Genomic DNA, 17,174 nt, shown 5'->3' on the forward strand with positions numbered 1-17,174 from the left:
TAATTTGACGTAGTAAGCAAGTAGCGGGGGATTGCGGCAGAATGTGGACGCGGGCCACATTATTATGTATGACCGGAAACTATCTGCGGGCCGCTCAAAATCCCGTCGCGGGCCGGATCCGGCCCGCGGGCCGTATGTTGCCCGCCCCTGAGTTAAACGATAAACGATATTTAACGCCTATAAGTATAAGATCTACATTTGTACTTCAGCGAAAAAATACTTTAATTAAATAGCTCTTAATGCCATTTAACGTACATGCTAACGTTGCGGTGTAAAACAGAACTAGCGCAAGCCACGTCAGAGTAGCACAGCCTCTTTCGTCTGATTTGCAGCGAAACCAATCCGTTGATGCTAAAGTCAGTTAGGCGATTGCTTCAATCAAAAATAGCCAAGTTACGAATTTGCTGTTTTTCAGCCATCGGATGATAAAAAGGCGACGTTCTTATATACATTCACTTCCTGTGTATTGGACCTTATAATCATTAACCCAGGGGTGCAAAAAAATTTTCGGAGTTTGGTAGCGCGCCGTAATTTTTAGTAGCGCATGTGTTTTAGCATTATCGCTTAGCATGAGTGACGTCACATTCTGCGCCTGAGGTGTGGGAATGGATTTTTTTCTGAGAGAGTAAATATTCTCGGTTATAAAAGAGAGGAAGTAAGTTACTTCTTATTACGACGGTCACTACTGTTAAGCTACGTCAATTGATGATTGCAGAATCAGCACTTTGTGCGCAGTTTGCATAGCATCGCGACAGTGCCTCAAAAGTGTGGCAAATTTAAAAGTTCTACATGCGACCAACCTATTGTGGTAGCGGGCTGATCCAGTGAGGCCATTCCTTCAGTGTTTTAGCACTATCTGAGTACATTAGTTCAAAAAATATATACCACCCCCAAGTAGGTGGCAAGAAATTACAGTCGCACACGCCGATTTTATAGTCGCGCGGCGCGACCGCGCTACCGCATTTTTGCACCCCTGCATTAACCACATACACCGTTTGCTTTACATACTTCGGACATATATTTGTTACCTAACTTTAATTGGGTCCCAACATTTATCTGAAGTTAACAGCATGTTTGTTTCTGCAATCAGGCACGAATGAATCCCAAACACATATGTTTTTAGATTAACAAAGAATACTAATTACAATCAAGGAATAAGTTAACTAAATAGACATGACGAAGTACGCAGAAAAAACGCGCAACAACACTGTTTGCATAACGCAGAAAAAAAGCAATAACACATCTGACTACTTTAAATGTAAAAGCTGAAACAGTATCTCAGTGTATTATCTACATTCGAATTTTAGGATTGCTCTATAAAAGCGCCAATTTCTAAAGGTGCTTCTGAAAGAGAACACTAAAATTACCTGAAAACACAAAATGGGCATAAAACAAAATTTCCTTCATGAAACAGAACGTTAATATTCATTAAAGAACTTACTACGAAATAGCTAAATAATATTACTGATAATAGCAACACAAACCCAGCAAACAAAGGGATCAAAAATCACAAATTGTTTCATACCGCAGGTAAAAAGTTTATAAAATGGACTGATTTATTATATAGTGCAATTTTTTTTTTTAAACTTTATATTTTACTTTGATCCGACCAAACCACATAACAACACCGGATGTTATCTTCATCACAGCGCACACCGCTCCACTGTATAAAACAGTGTTACAAATTGCAATAGCAAATTTCGAAAAAACTTATCTGAGTGCTATAAATCTAAGTGCTATAAATACTTACAATAATACGGGTATCTGTACAAACCGAAACAGTTTTAGTGTAAACTTTTAGGCAATGTGTACATTATTTTGTTACATTTTACATGTTTTTACCATGTTCATTAATGTGCGAATTCTACACTATGTAGCACCCTTTACTTATAACGAATCAAAAGGAATGCCCTATAATTTTTTTTTGTTCTCTGTATTCGGGGCGGTGAAGGGATACCCACGGTCACGTGATGCTCCTTTCTTGAACCTTTGACGTCGTGGCAAGTGTTGCAATCACCGTTGTCACAAACGTCACAGTAAACATTAAAGCAATTTGCGGAACTATTTGCCAGCATCGTTATGATCAAAAAGTTTCTTTAAAAATATATAAATGATTTCTGAGTCCCCCTCCCCCCCCCAAAAAAAAGTGCTCCACCAAACCCTGGTTGAGAAATTCTGGTTTACAGCGGTTATACACTTTAGTGTAAAAAATTACCGCCAGAACCATGCAGTGGTAAATTACAAAAAAATTTGCATGTGTGTAATAACGGATTTTGCTTGCAAATAGAGCAACATTTTATGAGCCTACACAACAACCTTAACTCACCAAGGCGTAAAGACGGTTGTCAACAAACAATGATGACTTTGGATGGAAAGTTCCATTGTCACTGCACAACTAAGGAAAAAAAAGATAAAAAAAGTTTGAATATAGTGATTTACATGTGGTTCAAATAAAGAACGCTTGACACATTATATCTAGTTACATGCGTAAATTTGTTCAATAAAAAAACTTCCAGTTAAATTAACGTAGACAAAAACGGATGCCTAGGCTACACCGAGATTGTAAACCCAAGCTCATTATTTGTTCACATAAATATAATACTCTGCATATTTGCATAACAAGGATGGCACATTTGATTTGCGATTAACGAGATTTGTCTGTACAAGAGGAGGGAAACTTGGTATTAAGTTCGGTTTAAGCCTATTCTTGGAGTTGTATTTGACTCAAGGTTTGAACTAGAAGGGTGACTTATCACATTTTGCAAGTTTATTTTAAAACATTTATATACTCTCATGTTTATTTTGGGGTCCCATGTTAGTCACTGTTTTATATAAATCCTGTTTGTTTCTGCAGGCAGAATTTATGGGTTGCAATACATGTAAAGTTGCAAATAATTAATTTCAAGAAATAACTATGAGAAAGTTTGCACAATTGACACTTACAAATGGTAAATTCTACAAGCTGTCAAATTTCATCCCACATAATTAAAATAATTTACTCATTCTAGGAGTCATGGGGTAAATCGTGGTTCTATAGAGTTAAACGTAACAACCGACATCTCAAAAAAGCATTTTCTAAAAACTATCTAAATCTTTTTTGGACATTGTTTGAAAAATCACCTTATTTATGGAACTGGTGGTGTAAATGATGGAGCTACAGTATAAACACAACAACACGCACCTCTAAAATGCAAGTTCTACCAATTATCCAAATTTCATTCAATTCAGACATTATTTAAAAAATGTACCCAGTTTAGGAGCCTAGTAGGGTAAACATTTGGGCTACTAGGCATAACACAACAATTGACACAGCTAATTGCAAATTCTACAAGTTATCCACATTTCATCCAATTCCGACATTACTTAAAAAAATTTCACCCATTTTAGGGGGGCTAGTGGGTAACGGATCTGATTTTTCACTAAAAGTATTTAATAATATTTTGTATATCGGCCTCATAGGGGTTTTGAGCAGCAATCATTGATGCTTGTGTCACTACCAGGATGTTAACACCTCAGTAACTGCCATCTGCAAAAATAATGCGCATTGCAAGTAAAATGCAAGTACCTTTTGTTCGGTTGTCTTTATATCATTATAACACCACAGAAACTTTTAGTTTGTGATGTGTTGCATTATGAAAAACTTGTTCACACTTTGGGGGGTAGCCGGGTAAATACAGGGGCTATCGAGTTAAATAAAACAAATGGCACATCTACATGATCATATCTATCATCTGTAAAAGTAAACACAGAACTAATTAGGTGCGTGAAGAGTATTGAATAGCTTCATAATGTTTCAGGAACACCCTAAAATGCCTTAACTGTTTCAATGCTACATAAACTTATATTGAAAGGTTTTTAACAGGGATACATGGTAATATAATTTATAAAGCAAACATTTCATACTTTATGCTTACAACACAGATGGTGACATCGATAAAGTTTAGGAAAAAAGGATGCAAATGAACTACTCTATTTAACACATTGATTATTGTTGAGAATGTTACCTGCAATTTTGACCCACAAGTGTCATACAGAATTCAACAAGTTTCTTGGACTTATCGTTAAATGTTGTAGGAGCTGGAGTATGAAACCCGAACTCTTCTGGTAAGTTCAACATACAAACTGTGTTAGCAAATGCAGAAACCTGTAACTTTTAATAATTGGATTAAAATTACAGAATAAAATGGAAATAGGTAAAATGGCACCAGCCAACAAGCCCCTTAAACTGTCGCAATTTGCAACAGTAGGTAACTTTTTAATTCCTAAATCCTGTTTGAGCTACCAGTAAATGAAAAATGTCTACTTGTGATGTGAGATCTAAACCATTCATTATTTAATGAAGAACATTATGAGAGATCCAACTTATATTTGTTTAAGTTGTTAAAGACATAGATCTCCATTAAACTTCCTTTTGGGATTAATAACTTGGCAGAGTTTAAATTAGGCAGTAACAATGAATTGGATTTGGTAAACTTGCTTTTAAATTTTAAGCTCTTTTCCAAACTCTTTACCATTTACATGTCAGAAAAAGTGCTCAAAACACAAAACAATGCAAAGTTGTTCACACAAACCCTCGCACTAGAAAAGAAAAAAAATATTGTTTAGTTATACAAACAAACTTTGCAAAACCACATTAACCAGCGCACAGTGTAAATCAACTCACAGACAGCTCCTTAATGGGTAGTTTTATAACAAAAATATGATGCCTAATAAGTAATGCAAGTTTTTATTGACATAAAAATCCTAAAAATAACTTTATAATTCAAAATAATTGAATTAAAATTCAGTGAACCATTCGTTTTTTGTGTTAAAAAAGGCTGCATCATGAAAAACAAAAGTTGGTATCATCTAAAAAACATTGAATCCTCAACAGAACATGTTAGGCTCCTCCGAAGGCTATAAGCAGGCCAACTAATTTCACAGTGAACATTACATTCACCAAGAACAAGACTTGAAAGGTAATATTAAACATTTTTTTAAAGTTCCTGTTCTTGGTCAAAAGTTTGTCAAGCATCCAAAAATTTCTTTTTTCTGAAGCAGGTGGGGTGACAGTATTGATGCAAACTGTACACAGCTGGTTATATATAATGTTTTTATGTTTGGTCGTTTTTCTGTGACTGTCAACAATAAACGATTTGTCGAAAGAAACTGTACAACTGCAGAAGTCAAGTATGAATTACTCCGCTTTAAACAACCTTATTTAACACACTAGAGAAAAATCTAAATGAATACAACCATGTCATGTTATTTTTACTCTTTCCTACAATAATCAAATACGCTACCACCTATTGGAACGCTTATATAATGCACACTATACACAAATCACAGTACGCCAGGCCCATTGAAGGCGCCATACCGAATCAGCCGGTCACCAAGCATTCACCACCATATGGCAAGGCGTAGGCTAAAAAAATCTAGCCTGCGGTGGGATTCAAACCTACGACAGGAGTCTTTCCGGGACTCGCGCTCTACCAACTGAGCTACACAGGCTCAGTAGAGAATCCACCGAAAATCCGCACTATACACAAACATAAATAATATGTTGACTCTTTCTCTGTCATGGAATAATAAGGATACACTAGTCTGAAATTGCAAAGAAGACACTTCTTAGTTGCCCACTTTAAATGATTCACCCAGCAAGTTTAATTGTGATGTATCTGATGACACTTTGTTGCTCATGAGTTTGGCCCATTTTGTTTGATTAAAACAGTATTGCACAATCTGTACTAAAAGGGTCAGCTCAGATTGAGATTGATGAATAAGAAGTTGTTAAAGTAATAACTTTTCTCAGCATTTTAAAGAAAACATCCACGTTAACACACATACAACCATATCAACCACTTGTCTATGCTGATCATCAAACATCTCTTATACTCTTATACATCTTTTACTGACATGAGGTAAACATGAAAAAGATTAAGTAAAAACAGATCGGCAAGTAAACATGTCATGGGTTTAGATGTAATGCAAAGCAAATTACAGATGCTTAATCACCATACTTAATCAGCTTGAATAGCTTTGCTTTCTAATTTAAAAGTTAAACACATTTTTCAACATATGTTTTAAGGGTTTGGTGAAATTTAAGCAAAAATGCTTCGTGAGGCATAAAATGCCAAATAACTTCTCACTATTCAATCATAATGAAACTATAACGTATTTCTTACATTCCAGATTCATTAAGCAGAGCTTCGATGGTGGGAGATGCTGGTTTTTGTTGGTGAGAGATATTGGTTACAGATTGCCGTTCTAACTAATAAAAACAAACCACAATCTCGGTATAACATGCCACTTCACTGAGAAACGCCGCGTCGACGTCGTAGTTATAACTTTCTGCAAGTTAAAGAAACAGCCATCAACGCGGGTGCTACCGCGCGCAAAAACAAAATTTCCCGCCAGCTTAACCATAGAAATCACAGCGGTATTTGAATGGCAGTAGGGAGCGAAAGTAACCTAACAAACAGCTTGGCTAATGGCGAATATGTGTGCAAGTCAAAATGCAGGTACATTTTTTTGAAAACGGGTCAAAATGTGTATAGTGCGCACATTTTTGCCATATCTCAAACTGCTCAGCTGATTGCGGTTATTTTTTCTAAAGGCGGGTACTTTGGCTTCTGTGTTGTCGAAGGTCCAAAGTCTCAAGCCACTTTGTAATGCATTGACCATTAGGTTATGTACGGTAGTAATAAACGCATAATTTTTTTACAGTGTTAAAAATTCTATTTGAACGGGATGTATTTTTGAAGGCAGCAATGACAATTACCACACCATAATAAGTTGTACTAAGCATATGATAGCACATACAACAAAACAACTTGAATGACAGTTAGTGCAAGCAAATATTATCAGAGCAATGATGAATTGAATATAGTGTGCAATTCTCCACAGTGCAGTACTATACTTGCCTCGATTTTGAGTTTCATTTTTACATCTGTAGGATCTGGTCACAGAGTGTTGGGAAATGTTTTGTACACATTTTCAGGCTATCAGCTATAGTATTCAAAACTATTTGGAAAAAATGGACTTTATGCCGTTACACAGGTGATTGCATACGTCCTAATACATTTCTCTATGTTTTTATGTCTTAATTGCTATAGACAATTTTATTGCTCAATAGTTTTCTTTTACGGTTTCTTCTTCACGCTAGTCATCTGACTTTATTTACTATTACGTAACAAAGTGCCAACTATGATTGGTGGAGAAATCATAAACGTAACAATGCGTATCATGTCGTTGGTGGTGAAGTCTTGTGAAGACCACGTTGTACAGTTCCTTTCAGTGCTGTAAGAATCTTTAGTAGTCGCTGTATGTGGTTAAACTAATTTAGTTTAGAAATATTTACGTGCGGCTATAAAAACATGAATGTCATAAGTAATTTGAAAGTGCTGAAACGTCTTAGTCTGTCAAAGTGCCTGTAATATAAACCAGGATTCCTAACAAGTCGTTACGCAAGTTGATTATGTGTAAATTGTATGTGGTTAACGTCTTGATAACCTTTGTATGTGGAATACTGTGATAATGAATTATTATTGTGACGTGTTTCTTGGTGCAAGCTTATCGACCATATTGGATGTGCATAGGACTTTTCGATTTGTGACACGTTTTCTGTTCGTTTCAACAGAAAACCATTAGGAAACCTTAGTGGGGTGGTCGGTGCAGATCCAGGCTGCACAGATTTTTGAATAAATTACGACCGCTAGATCTGATTTTAATTTTTAGGTCGTATTGAACATTTGGGTATTGATATCGAACAATCAAAAAGTTTTCAAAACAATATTTGAACAATCAACAAAAATGTGTAAAACTGCCGCAACCAAAACTTCATAATAAAGAGGTAAATTTTTCTCAAACCCCAAAACGGGTACACACTCTGGGTAAACAAAATCGTAAAGTAAGCAATCGGTAACATACATCTGTTTATTTATCTTTTTACACTAGTCAATAAAAGAGATTGATTGGTTTTACATCCGTGACTAGCTGTTTTGCCATGTTATTCTGCTACGATATAAACGTTCGCACAAAAACAAAAAAATCAACAACACACTACACCAGCGGTTCCCAACCTGTGGGTCGGGTCACGACCCCAACTGGGGTCGCCTGACAATTTGCCTGGGGTCGCCTAAGGGAATGGCTCCCAACTCATTTTAGGCCATAGACTAATTTAACAAATAAAAAACAAAAGAACTGGGCACCACATTCCTTCCCTTCATTGTTTTTTAAAGTATGTAAACGAGTAACTACATCTGGGGTGGATTTTTAATTTTCGAAGACTTAATTGTTATCACAAAATGCTAATTATTGCCATGTATTACGTAATAATACTGCATTCACAAATCATAATCATCAACACCGTGGATATTTGGGTTTGTTTGTATCGGTATCTTACGAAACACCGTAAAATCTGAACAAATTTGGGAACAGTTTTGCTTTTGAACAAGCGTGCTGACGAAAAAGCAACTAGTTTGGTTGGTGCTATACTTGTCTGACGTCAAACACACAATTGTTGGAAGTGAATGATTGGGCACTATGGTGTACAATGCGATTGTTCTGTAATAAGTGGTCACTTTGGGTGATACAAAAGCAACGACTTGACCAAACTGTTTCTAAACATTGCTAAACCAAAAAAACGTTAAAGCGAATTGTTCCAAATCAATATTATTTTAAAAACATTTTTTTGTTAAAATTGACGAACTTTGCTTTTTATTAAAAGTATAATGGGCTTTGAGTTGGAGCTCGTTTGGCTGCACGCATTAGTGACGTCATAAAATTGACGTCATAATTTAAATCCACCACCTTGCATTTTTGTAAAACTCGGCGCTTATGCGTGGTCACCGCAACTTGGGAACTGTTTCGCGGCACCAGAAAGGTTGGGAACCGCTGCACTACACACATTTGAAATTACGCGTTAAGTAGGTCGCCATCAAATCGACTTCTATGAAGGTGTTGTGAAGTTCCCAGTTTCCTGATTTAGAGTTACAGCAACAGGCAACCACCTTTTTCTTGTTTCATCTAAAAATTAAAAACAACTGAGCTAAATCTGCCGGATATAATGTTGTTACAAGAGTTTAAACTGACGATTCCCAAACTAGTTTTAAAGGTATTAAAGCCAAACATATATTGTTTAATGAATAACAAAAAGTTTTAGAAAGTGTCCAGCAAACAATAATTTGGTTTGTTAGTGTGCCGCCAACCTAACAAGTTTGAGAACCACTAGCCTAAATTGTAAAACATACAATATGCAACATTAAATTGGCCCACCACTAACTTAACACGAAAAATGCTTTTATCCCAGCTAGCCAAGACAATAACGTAAATAATATTTTTTTGAAACCTTATGATTGTTGAAGTGCATATTTCCTCGAAGATTTAATGTTTTATTTAGCATTGGATTTTTAGAACAAAAAAACAAAATATGTGTCAGGGCCAACGAATTATTTTTGGAATAGTTTTGGTAAATAGGCTAAATATAGGAACATTTTCCACAATCTTTAGTAGTGACACCAACACAACCAACGTTACAGATAAAAATAACTTCCTAACTTTCTCTAGAAACGTTTGCTTGACTTCTTCCAGCTTCTGTTCGGTGCTATCATATTCCTGTGTGTTTAACTTTACATCAGAGTTTTGCAAATGGTCTCGAAACTTCGACATTGCGTCCGATATGGCATTGTCCAATTTACCATCCGCATATTGCAAACTTGATTTTTTCATATCAATCTAGAAATACAGACACAGAAAGAAGTATATTTTTTGCAAATCTACAGTATTAGTAATTTACCTTTGCTACTTCATCAGTGACATGAGTATTTGCAAAGCCTATCGCTTCTTGGAGACACCTTTCAGCATTTTCCTAAAACATATTGTTGTGTTGGTTAAGCACGTTTTTTCTACCCGCGATTGTAACCACAGGCAAAAAGCATGGGTTCCGATGAATGCCAAACGTTAAGGTGTTTTAAAGGACAAATGTCGCGATTTTAGGGCAAAATTGCAATCACTGACATGGATAAAAGAGTTTAAAAATCACCTTTCGTTGTTTTACATCCTCAACTACATCCTTTTTCAACTTCAGCAAGGTCGCCTTAGTTTCTTGTTGATATTTGTGAGAATCAAACTTCTTTCTTATTCCCTTTATGCGATCTTCAAATATGTCCATTGCCTCTTCAAAAGCGTCTGATGCTTTATAACGCGCAGCGTCAACGTCAACTTGGTCGTTGAGTATCTATACATATACATAATGTATGTGTAAACTAAACGCTTTATCGCTATTTACAAATATATACAGAATAATGCATTATGTACAACCTTCACAATCTCAAATCTCATGTGTGTTGTGGCTTCACTACAGGCAAGTTCTGCGTAAGTTTCCAAATGTTTCTGTTAAAAAATGTGTTAATGTGTTAAAGGGTCCATTTTCACTCTCTATAGCACAAATAAATAAATTACACAGAAGCTAAACCGTTCACTACTCTTAAATCAATATGTGTATTTATGTGGTTCGCGTGAGGCATTTGTGTCGTTTAGTTCGCCCAATGAAATTTTCTTTGGCATCGTTTTCGGTTGGTAGCCTTTAAACTCGTTGTTTTCTAGAGTGCTTTTGGCGTAGTTACCCTGGTTTTATTGTTTTATTATTTGATAGGTCACAACTTAAATTTTAATACTTCCTTAAAACTGAGAATGATATTTATATTACCCCAATTCAATCGCAAAACGAAAAAAACACACAATAACCTCAGTATACAGAAAGTTTCAGTATTTCGGGGCTTTTCATTTTGCTTTTTTGGATATTAACTGGTACCTGGTTTTTAAAGTTAATATCTTTGATTTTTGCAGTAATCTCTTCTAAGTAGTTTTCTAGGTTGTTTCGAACTGGTTCAACCAACGTTTCAGGTAAATCACGAACGCCCGCATTAAACAGGTTGAGGGCAACTAGTTTTTCCTTCATAAAGCATTTTTCCAAATCTTCTTCTTCGAGGAATTGATCAGATATCTGAAAATAAAATAAAAGTTAGGCAGAGTTTACCAATGACCCCAACTTGCTTCACTTACGTCAATAAAAGCTTTCTTGAAATTCGTTCTTGCCAAGTTTCCGCATTCCTTTACTTTGATCTCCAACTCTTTCTACAAAACAATACAAAAAGAGATATGGGCCATGTATTACATTCGTGACACAGTTAAAAATATTTTACATGGGAAAAGTCACTTGGTCGAATGAGTATGGAGTTTGGATTAACATACAGACATAAAAAAAGAAAAAACATGTTTTCTGTACACACTTACCATATTTTGTTTGTTTAAACCAACAAAATGCATACAATCCATTTTCAAGTTATTTTCCAGACGCTCTCGTTCATTCTCCAAGCATTTCAGCAAACCCCCAGGTTTGTCTTCATTGAATTTTTGCAGGGTTTTGATTTTTAAATTATCACAAAACACTGAAAATTCCTCGTTTGGAACAGGTTTTTGCACTTTCTGCAAAGCAACGCAAATACTTGTGGGACGCGAAACTTGTGAGTCGGGCCCATAATCATTTAGGACAAGGTTTCTCAAACTCTGGGTAGCGAAACAGCATGCGTTATTATTGCATTGTCACAATAAATGGTATACGTACGTAAATTTATTGTATGAAATTCATACTATGAATATCATTCACGTGTATAAGCTACACCCATCAAGAGGTAGCGTGGAAATTTATTTTCTGAAATGGGTTGGCAGAGCAAGAAAGTTTGAGAAGTCCTAATTTAGGACATTTTTGCATTTACCTCTTGTAGTTGCCTCGCACACGAATTCAGTAGTTCAGTTGCTCTCTCTTTTATTTTGTACTCGGCTTGTTTCTGAAAAAAGGGTATTGCCGAATGGTAAACGTTTGTAATAATTTTGTTGTTGTTTAAACCAGGGCAATGAAGTGGGATTTGCTGGACAAGACCGGTTTCATTTAGTTTAGTTCTTTGTTTTGGCAAATTTGGTAAAATACAAGAGTCTTAAAATTAAATGTGTTTCATTCAAATTTACTTTGTCATTATTAAATGTGCTCTAGAAGTTTGAGAATTACTGGTTGAACTTGCAAAATGCAGTCAGGATTAGACTTGGCTAAAAACATGTCCAATAAGGCAATATACCTACTACTAACTTTCCCTCTACATTTTTGACACAAACTAAGAGAAAAGGTTGATTAAAAATACTTATAAAACAATTATTGAAAACCAGTCACCTTGAAGTTCTCATTTTCGGCACTTATTGTTCTCCACTCAGATTGGATAGTTTTAGCAAGATCTCCATCAAACTCATGAAACTGATACAACTCGTGCGCAAAAGCCTTGATCTTAAAATTGTTTATAGCGTCTTCCTTTATTCTGGCGTGCTCTTCCAATAATTGAAACACTTCAACATATCCTCGCGAACATACCTTAGAATTTATTGTTGCAATTTATGAACACGGAAACGCATCGGTGTGCGTAACAGTATAGTTACCCGTTGCATTTTGGATTGGTATAATTGTAAAGATTCCTGCAAGTGTTGTGCTGCCATACGTTTTCCCATATTCTAAATGTATATTAGTAGTATGTTTATACAACGTTTACTCCGCAACTGTATTTTATAAGACAGATATATGTTACAAGAAGACAATTGGAAGTAAATTTGCTTGACTAAAGCAAGTCAAATATTTGTGTATATAAATAGTTGAGAGAGATACAACCACCGGCAATGTAAATTGTATTAGAAGTAATAGCTCCAGTTATATACACGTGAATTGTTTAGTTGACGTAAAAGGCAGACAATTTGAATTTAAATGTATATGAATTCCTATGTTGGCAAAGATTGTTACAGACATATGTTACCTGTTTGTTTTTGTTTGCCTCGAGAATTTTCAGTTTGTCTTTTTCTATCAGACTATTTAGTTTAGCTTTGTATTCATCTCGGAGTTTTTCGTCTTTCAACAAGCCAGACTCAACAAGATGAAAAATAGCTCTTTCTGATGCTTGCTCGTGCAACTCCAAAAAGTGTTTATCCGAAACAGCTTTTTGCAATCTCTATAAAAGTTTTCACTTTGTAAAGAAATTTGACGCTTGCAATCTATCCAACTGTCAAGAAAACCTTACGGGATATCTACTAACGTGACAACATAAATCACACGAAATTCGCTAAACACCGATAAATAGCGCCAAAAACATTCGCGAATAAGTTTTTTTTGTAAATGCAGACGGTTAGGGCTTTTGGGATTGGGTTTATTGTAGAAATGACATTTAACTAACTTAAAGACTTATTTCTTTATCGTAAATTAGTTTCCTAACCTTAAAGTTCATAACCTTATTATAACCCTGGTCATAAAGAGCTAATTTAATTGACTATGTTCCATAGGTCACCTATCGGTAATTAGCAAACGTTCTGTAATGTGAGCTCACACGTTAGCAGTTTCACCCCATTACACATGCGTGCGTAGGCTAATTATCTGTTTTCTGTCCACCTTATTTTAGAAGTACCTGCGACATGTATCGTGTGTACATTTGGAGGCACTTGGCGTGCAAATTGCCTATTTTTCCTTCCATGGTTTCCTGCAAATAAAAAGCAAGGCTTGTCAATCTTTAAATTTGTTTAAATTTCACCCAACACAACGCACTTCGCAATTATCCACAAAGATCACTACAAACCTGTTGGCGCATTAGTTGAAGTAAAATGTGTTCGTGTTGTTTTGCAATCTCTTCTTGCAATTCCTGACGGTATTCGTCCTTCTGTTGCTTCAAAGGTTTGATTTTTTCTACATGTTTGTCAAATTCTACCAAAGCTTGCTTTAAGGCCTCTTGGTGCTTTTCCTCGGGTCTGTGTTGATTGGTTTCATCCAGTAGCACCCTAAACAACACCTGTATCTTTGTTTACTTTACAATGAAAACCAGGAGTTAAAATATAGCATTTTCAAATGTTACACCTGGGCCATTTTTCGCCTGTAATCTTTCGTAATTATGATGACAAACTGCTTCAATTCGAGATCAACTTGATTCTAAAGTATGAAGTGTTTTAAAACTTGTTGTTCATTGTGAAAACAAATTCACTTATACTTTGAGTTCTTCATTTTTGTGCTGAAGGAATTTCCATTGGTTTTCGAAAAATTCACAAAGTTGGTTCTCAAAGAATTTCTTTTCCTTGTTAGGTGTCTCCGAATTCCAATTCAGGAGAGAATTCCTCGCTGCTTCCTGGCACTCCTCATGAAAAGCTTTTAACCCATCACCACTTAAAAAGGTTTTCAATTCCTAAGCATACATAAGTTGATTTGATAAAACTTAAACCCTCTGTTGGCTTTCGCCAATATGTAGGCCCATGGAAAAAATGATTGATGGGCCTATCGAAGCCTCGGGAAAGACCAAGAGAACAAAGAAAATAGACAATTGGTATTGAACAAGGCGTTTTGGGGCTGTTTGACATTAGGTCAGGACCAGCAACTGGCTATTTAGCTAGTTACTTTTTTTCCAAAACAGAGTGTAAAGTCGGACCCGAATCAAGCCCGTGTTTTTTGAAGAAACTTAGCTCTGAACGTGGCCCGACTTACACCTATGTGTAGGCCTATCTGCGTTTTGTTATGATACTTCATACCGATTGTTTGTCCTTGTATGCAGCTTCAGCCTTTTTCATGTCATCGTAGAACTTTATTCTTTCTTTTTGCTAAAATTAGATATTTTATTTTTCCACAACAAGCGTTTAATTTATTTTTACCTGCTATAGCCTATGTCAAATTTCACCTTAATCACATCATCGTATTCCTTAATAAGACGTTGCAGGTCATCGCGGTATTTATCACAAAATGTTTCGTCGTACCCCTGTGACTCTTCCTCAAAGGTATCAAACGCTACTTTCCGCGCCGTTTCGATTATTGTTGCAAATTCCATTTGATCTGTTTCGTGGATCTCCTAAAAAGTGCCAAAAACACAAACTGGATTATTTTTTGGAAACATATTTGATAACGCCCAACAATCGAAATTTTTCCAAAAAGTAGATATGACGTACTCTTGTGTAAGTGTCGTTTTCAGCAAAGTTTCTCACTGCAAAAAGGTAAGAGTTTTCTATATACATGTAGCCAGTGGCGGGATTCAGCCGGTTCGCACCGGTTCTATAGAACCCTCTCACGAAATTTCTTGAGATCAGCGAACCGGTTAGCTTTACTGGTTACTGTCCATGGACTTTTTGTAACAGAACCGGTGAAAAAATGTGACTTTTGTGATAGAACCGGCTGACAAAAAATTTGAATCCCACCACTGCATGTAGCCTACAGAACAAACCTTCTGTGAAATTTCATCCTTAAACTTTTGGTAGCATCTTTGCACCAATTGTTCCATAATGTTCTTAATATTGAGCTGAAAAGTAAGGCTTTTTTAATACATTTTTAGGGCTCTTTTTTAACATTAACCTACCTGTTCCAGGAAACTAGCGTTTGACGTTTCCAATGTATCACGTCGAATTTCCCCTTTAAGACTGTTGCGGTATATTTCCTTCATGCTATCAATGTGATCTTTGTAGGCTACCACGCTCTTCTAATTTCTAATGTTTAAATAGCTACACGTTCCAATTCTGAATAAAATATTTTGCAGTTTAATTCTCGCGCATATTTAACAATAATCCGGTTTTAAACAGTGTCGTAAAGAATAGGGACCAACCTAATGAAAAACGCTGGAGTTTGAAACAACAATTAAATTTTGTTATACCAATTAATTTTATCCGCCAAATTCGTTTCTAAACCTGTTTTTAAAGTTCGTATTTTTTGCAGCATCTTTTACATGTTCCTCATAGGCTACATTTTAATTTGTTTGTTCTAGCAAGTATGAAAATTGAAGTAGTCCACGTCATTGGCTGATCCTGAGATTGATGATAGAACCACAACTGCCATAGTCAAAAACACCTCCACTCTATAGTCACAGCCAAACTTCCGTTCACATTGTAACAAAGGCATGACAAAAACTGAGCCTTAATATATACCTATGCCATACCTTCAGGTACCTTATGTGATTTGCAGTGCTTTTGACTGCTTGCACAAACCTTCGCCTGGCTGTTCGCTTCGTCGCGCTGTATAGCGGCATTTGGTTATAGAATTTCGTGCTAAACCGTTCTATTATTTCATTAAACAGTCCTTACTAGCCGGGACGGATACTGGCTTAAGATCTGTGTTTCAAACCGATCAATTTCATTCTCAGCTGTTGACTTATATTTTAGCGGTCTGCTGTTTTAACTAAAACTGATAAAAACTATGCTTGACACAATAATACTTTAGTATACCGCTTTATGCAAGTCAAGTATCTGAACTATTATTTTTTTCAAGACTAGATACAAAAAGATAAGCAGTATATAACAGTTGCTATTGTGACAAGATACAAAGTTGTGCCGCGTGTAACCGACGGAACAAACAAACTTGTTGCTTCCTTTTTCGGTAACGCGAGTTCTGCTTAAATTGGATTGATTACTATTACAAGAATCGACAGTCTGACAAATTGACTATTAATAGCCAGATTATATTAACGACCGTTATGACTTGCATTAGGGATTTACGTCAATATAATGCGTTTATAATTTTACCTGCTAACAACTATCTGGGTTAATCATTTTTATATGCTTGCATTGAAATTGATCCATGTAAAACTATCTTTATCATTGCTTGTTAAAGATCAAGGTCTGTTTTACATACCCATTATTTCGTTTTTTAAATAGACACCTCCATTAGGCACCGCATAGAATAGCTTAATTTATAAAACATTACACAATGTCCAAACACCTTACCTTATACGTTCCGGGTTGTAGAGACGCCAACACACACAACAAAACAACACAAAGTTGTTATAGGCTACTTCATTACGGCGCAAATCGTTCCACTGTAAAAAAAAGTGTTCTCTAAACAAATTTACCAAAAAAAATCTGCCTTATATAACTAAAAGCGCAACCAAAGAGTAAGTAAAAACAAGCCCAATTTTACTCTGAATTAGCCTAATTAAGTGCATCTAAAATACCTGCAAAAATAGATTTGGACAAACCAAATCAAAATTACCTCAAAATGGGGCGACAAAAACGTCAACACTGGTAAGAAAGAAACAAAGTGTATGTTATCCAGTAGCTTCACAAGACAAACATTAAACATTTTTAATAAACTCAAAGTAAAAGATCGTGTCTATAGCAAAACTAAATAATTTCTCTATGTTCGTTTA

The 17,174-nt window shown here is 35.7% G+C and overlaps 2 protein-coding genes and 1 long non-coding RNA gene across 3 annotated transcripts; all 3 read right to left on the reverse strand.

Annotated features, from left to right (window-relative positions):
* Positions 1-2,175: 2,175 nt before the first annotated feature.
* On the reverse strand, positions 2,176-6,324 carry LOC145220178 (uncharacterized). Its single transcript, XR_013858021.1, has 3 exons — positions 6,165-6,324; positions 4,005-4,101; positions 2,176-2,395 (listed from the first exon to the last, which is right to left on the reverse strand). It is a non-coding gene; the product is annotated as an uncharacterized LOC145220178 (long non-coding RNA).
* A 1,768-nt stretch (positions 6,325-8,092) lies between these two features.
* Positions 8,093-10,983, reverse strand: LOC145218627 (uncharacterized). Its single transcript, XM_080086033.1, has 6 exons — positions 10,793-10,983; positions 10,300-10,371; positions 10,022-10,216; positions 9,776-9,847; positions 9,538-9,714; positions 8,093-9,006 (listed from the first exon to the last, which is right to left on the reverse strand). The coding sequence occupies exons 1-6, from the start codon at positions 10,937-10,939 to the stop codon at positions 8,971-8,973; spliced, it is 699 nt and encodes a 232-aa protein (XP_079942159.1). The 5' UTR covers positions 10,940-10,983; the 3' UTR covers positions 8,093-8,970.
* Positions 10,984-11,013: 30 nt separating this feature from the next.
* Positions 11,014-17,056, reverse strand: LOC145219852 (uncharacterized). The gene is made up of 15 exons (XM_080087160.1): positions 16,753-17,056; positions 15,396-15,552; positions 15,264-15,338; positions 14,727-14,894; positions 14,581-14,649; positions 14,049-14,240; positions 13,919-13,990; positions 13,644-13,853; positions 13,476-13,547; positions 12,834-13,025; positions 12,466-12,537; positions 12,206-12,400; positions 11,757-11,828; positions 11,275-11,466; positions 11,014-11,115 (listed from the first exon to the last, which is right to left on the reverse strand). Exons 2-15 carry the CDS (start codon positions 15,477-15,479, stop codon positions 11,014-11,016), a joined length of 1,767 nt encoding a protein of 588 aa, XP_079943286.1. The 5' UTR covers positions 15,480-15,552; positions 16,753-17,056.
* Between the last annotated feature and the right edge of the window lie 118 nt (positions 17,057-17,174).

This window comes from Phallusia mammillata, chromosome 3 (genome assembly GCF_965637545.1).
Source record: "Phallusia mammillata chromosome 3, kaPhaMamm4.hap1.1, whole genome shotgun sequence".
Lineage (NCBI taxonomy): Eukaryota > Metazoa > Chordata > Ascidiacea > Phlebobranchia > Ascidiidae > Phallusia > Phallusia mammillata.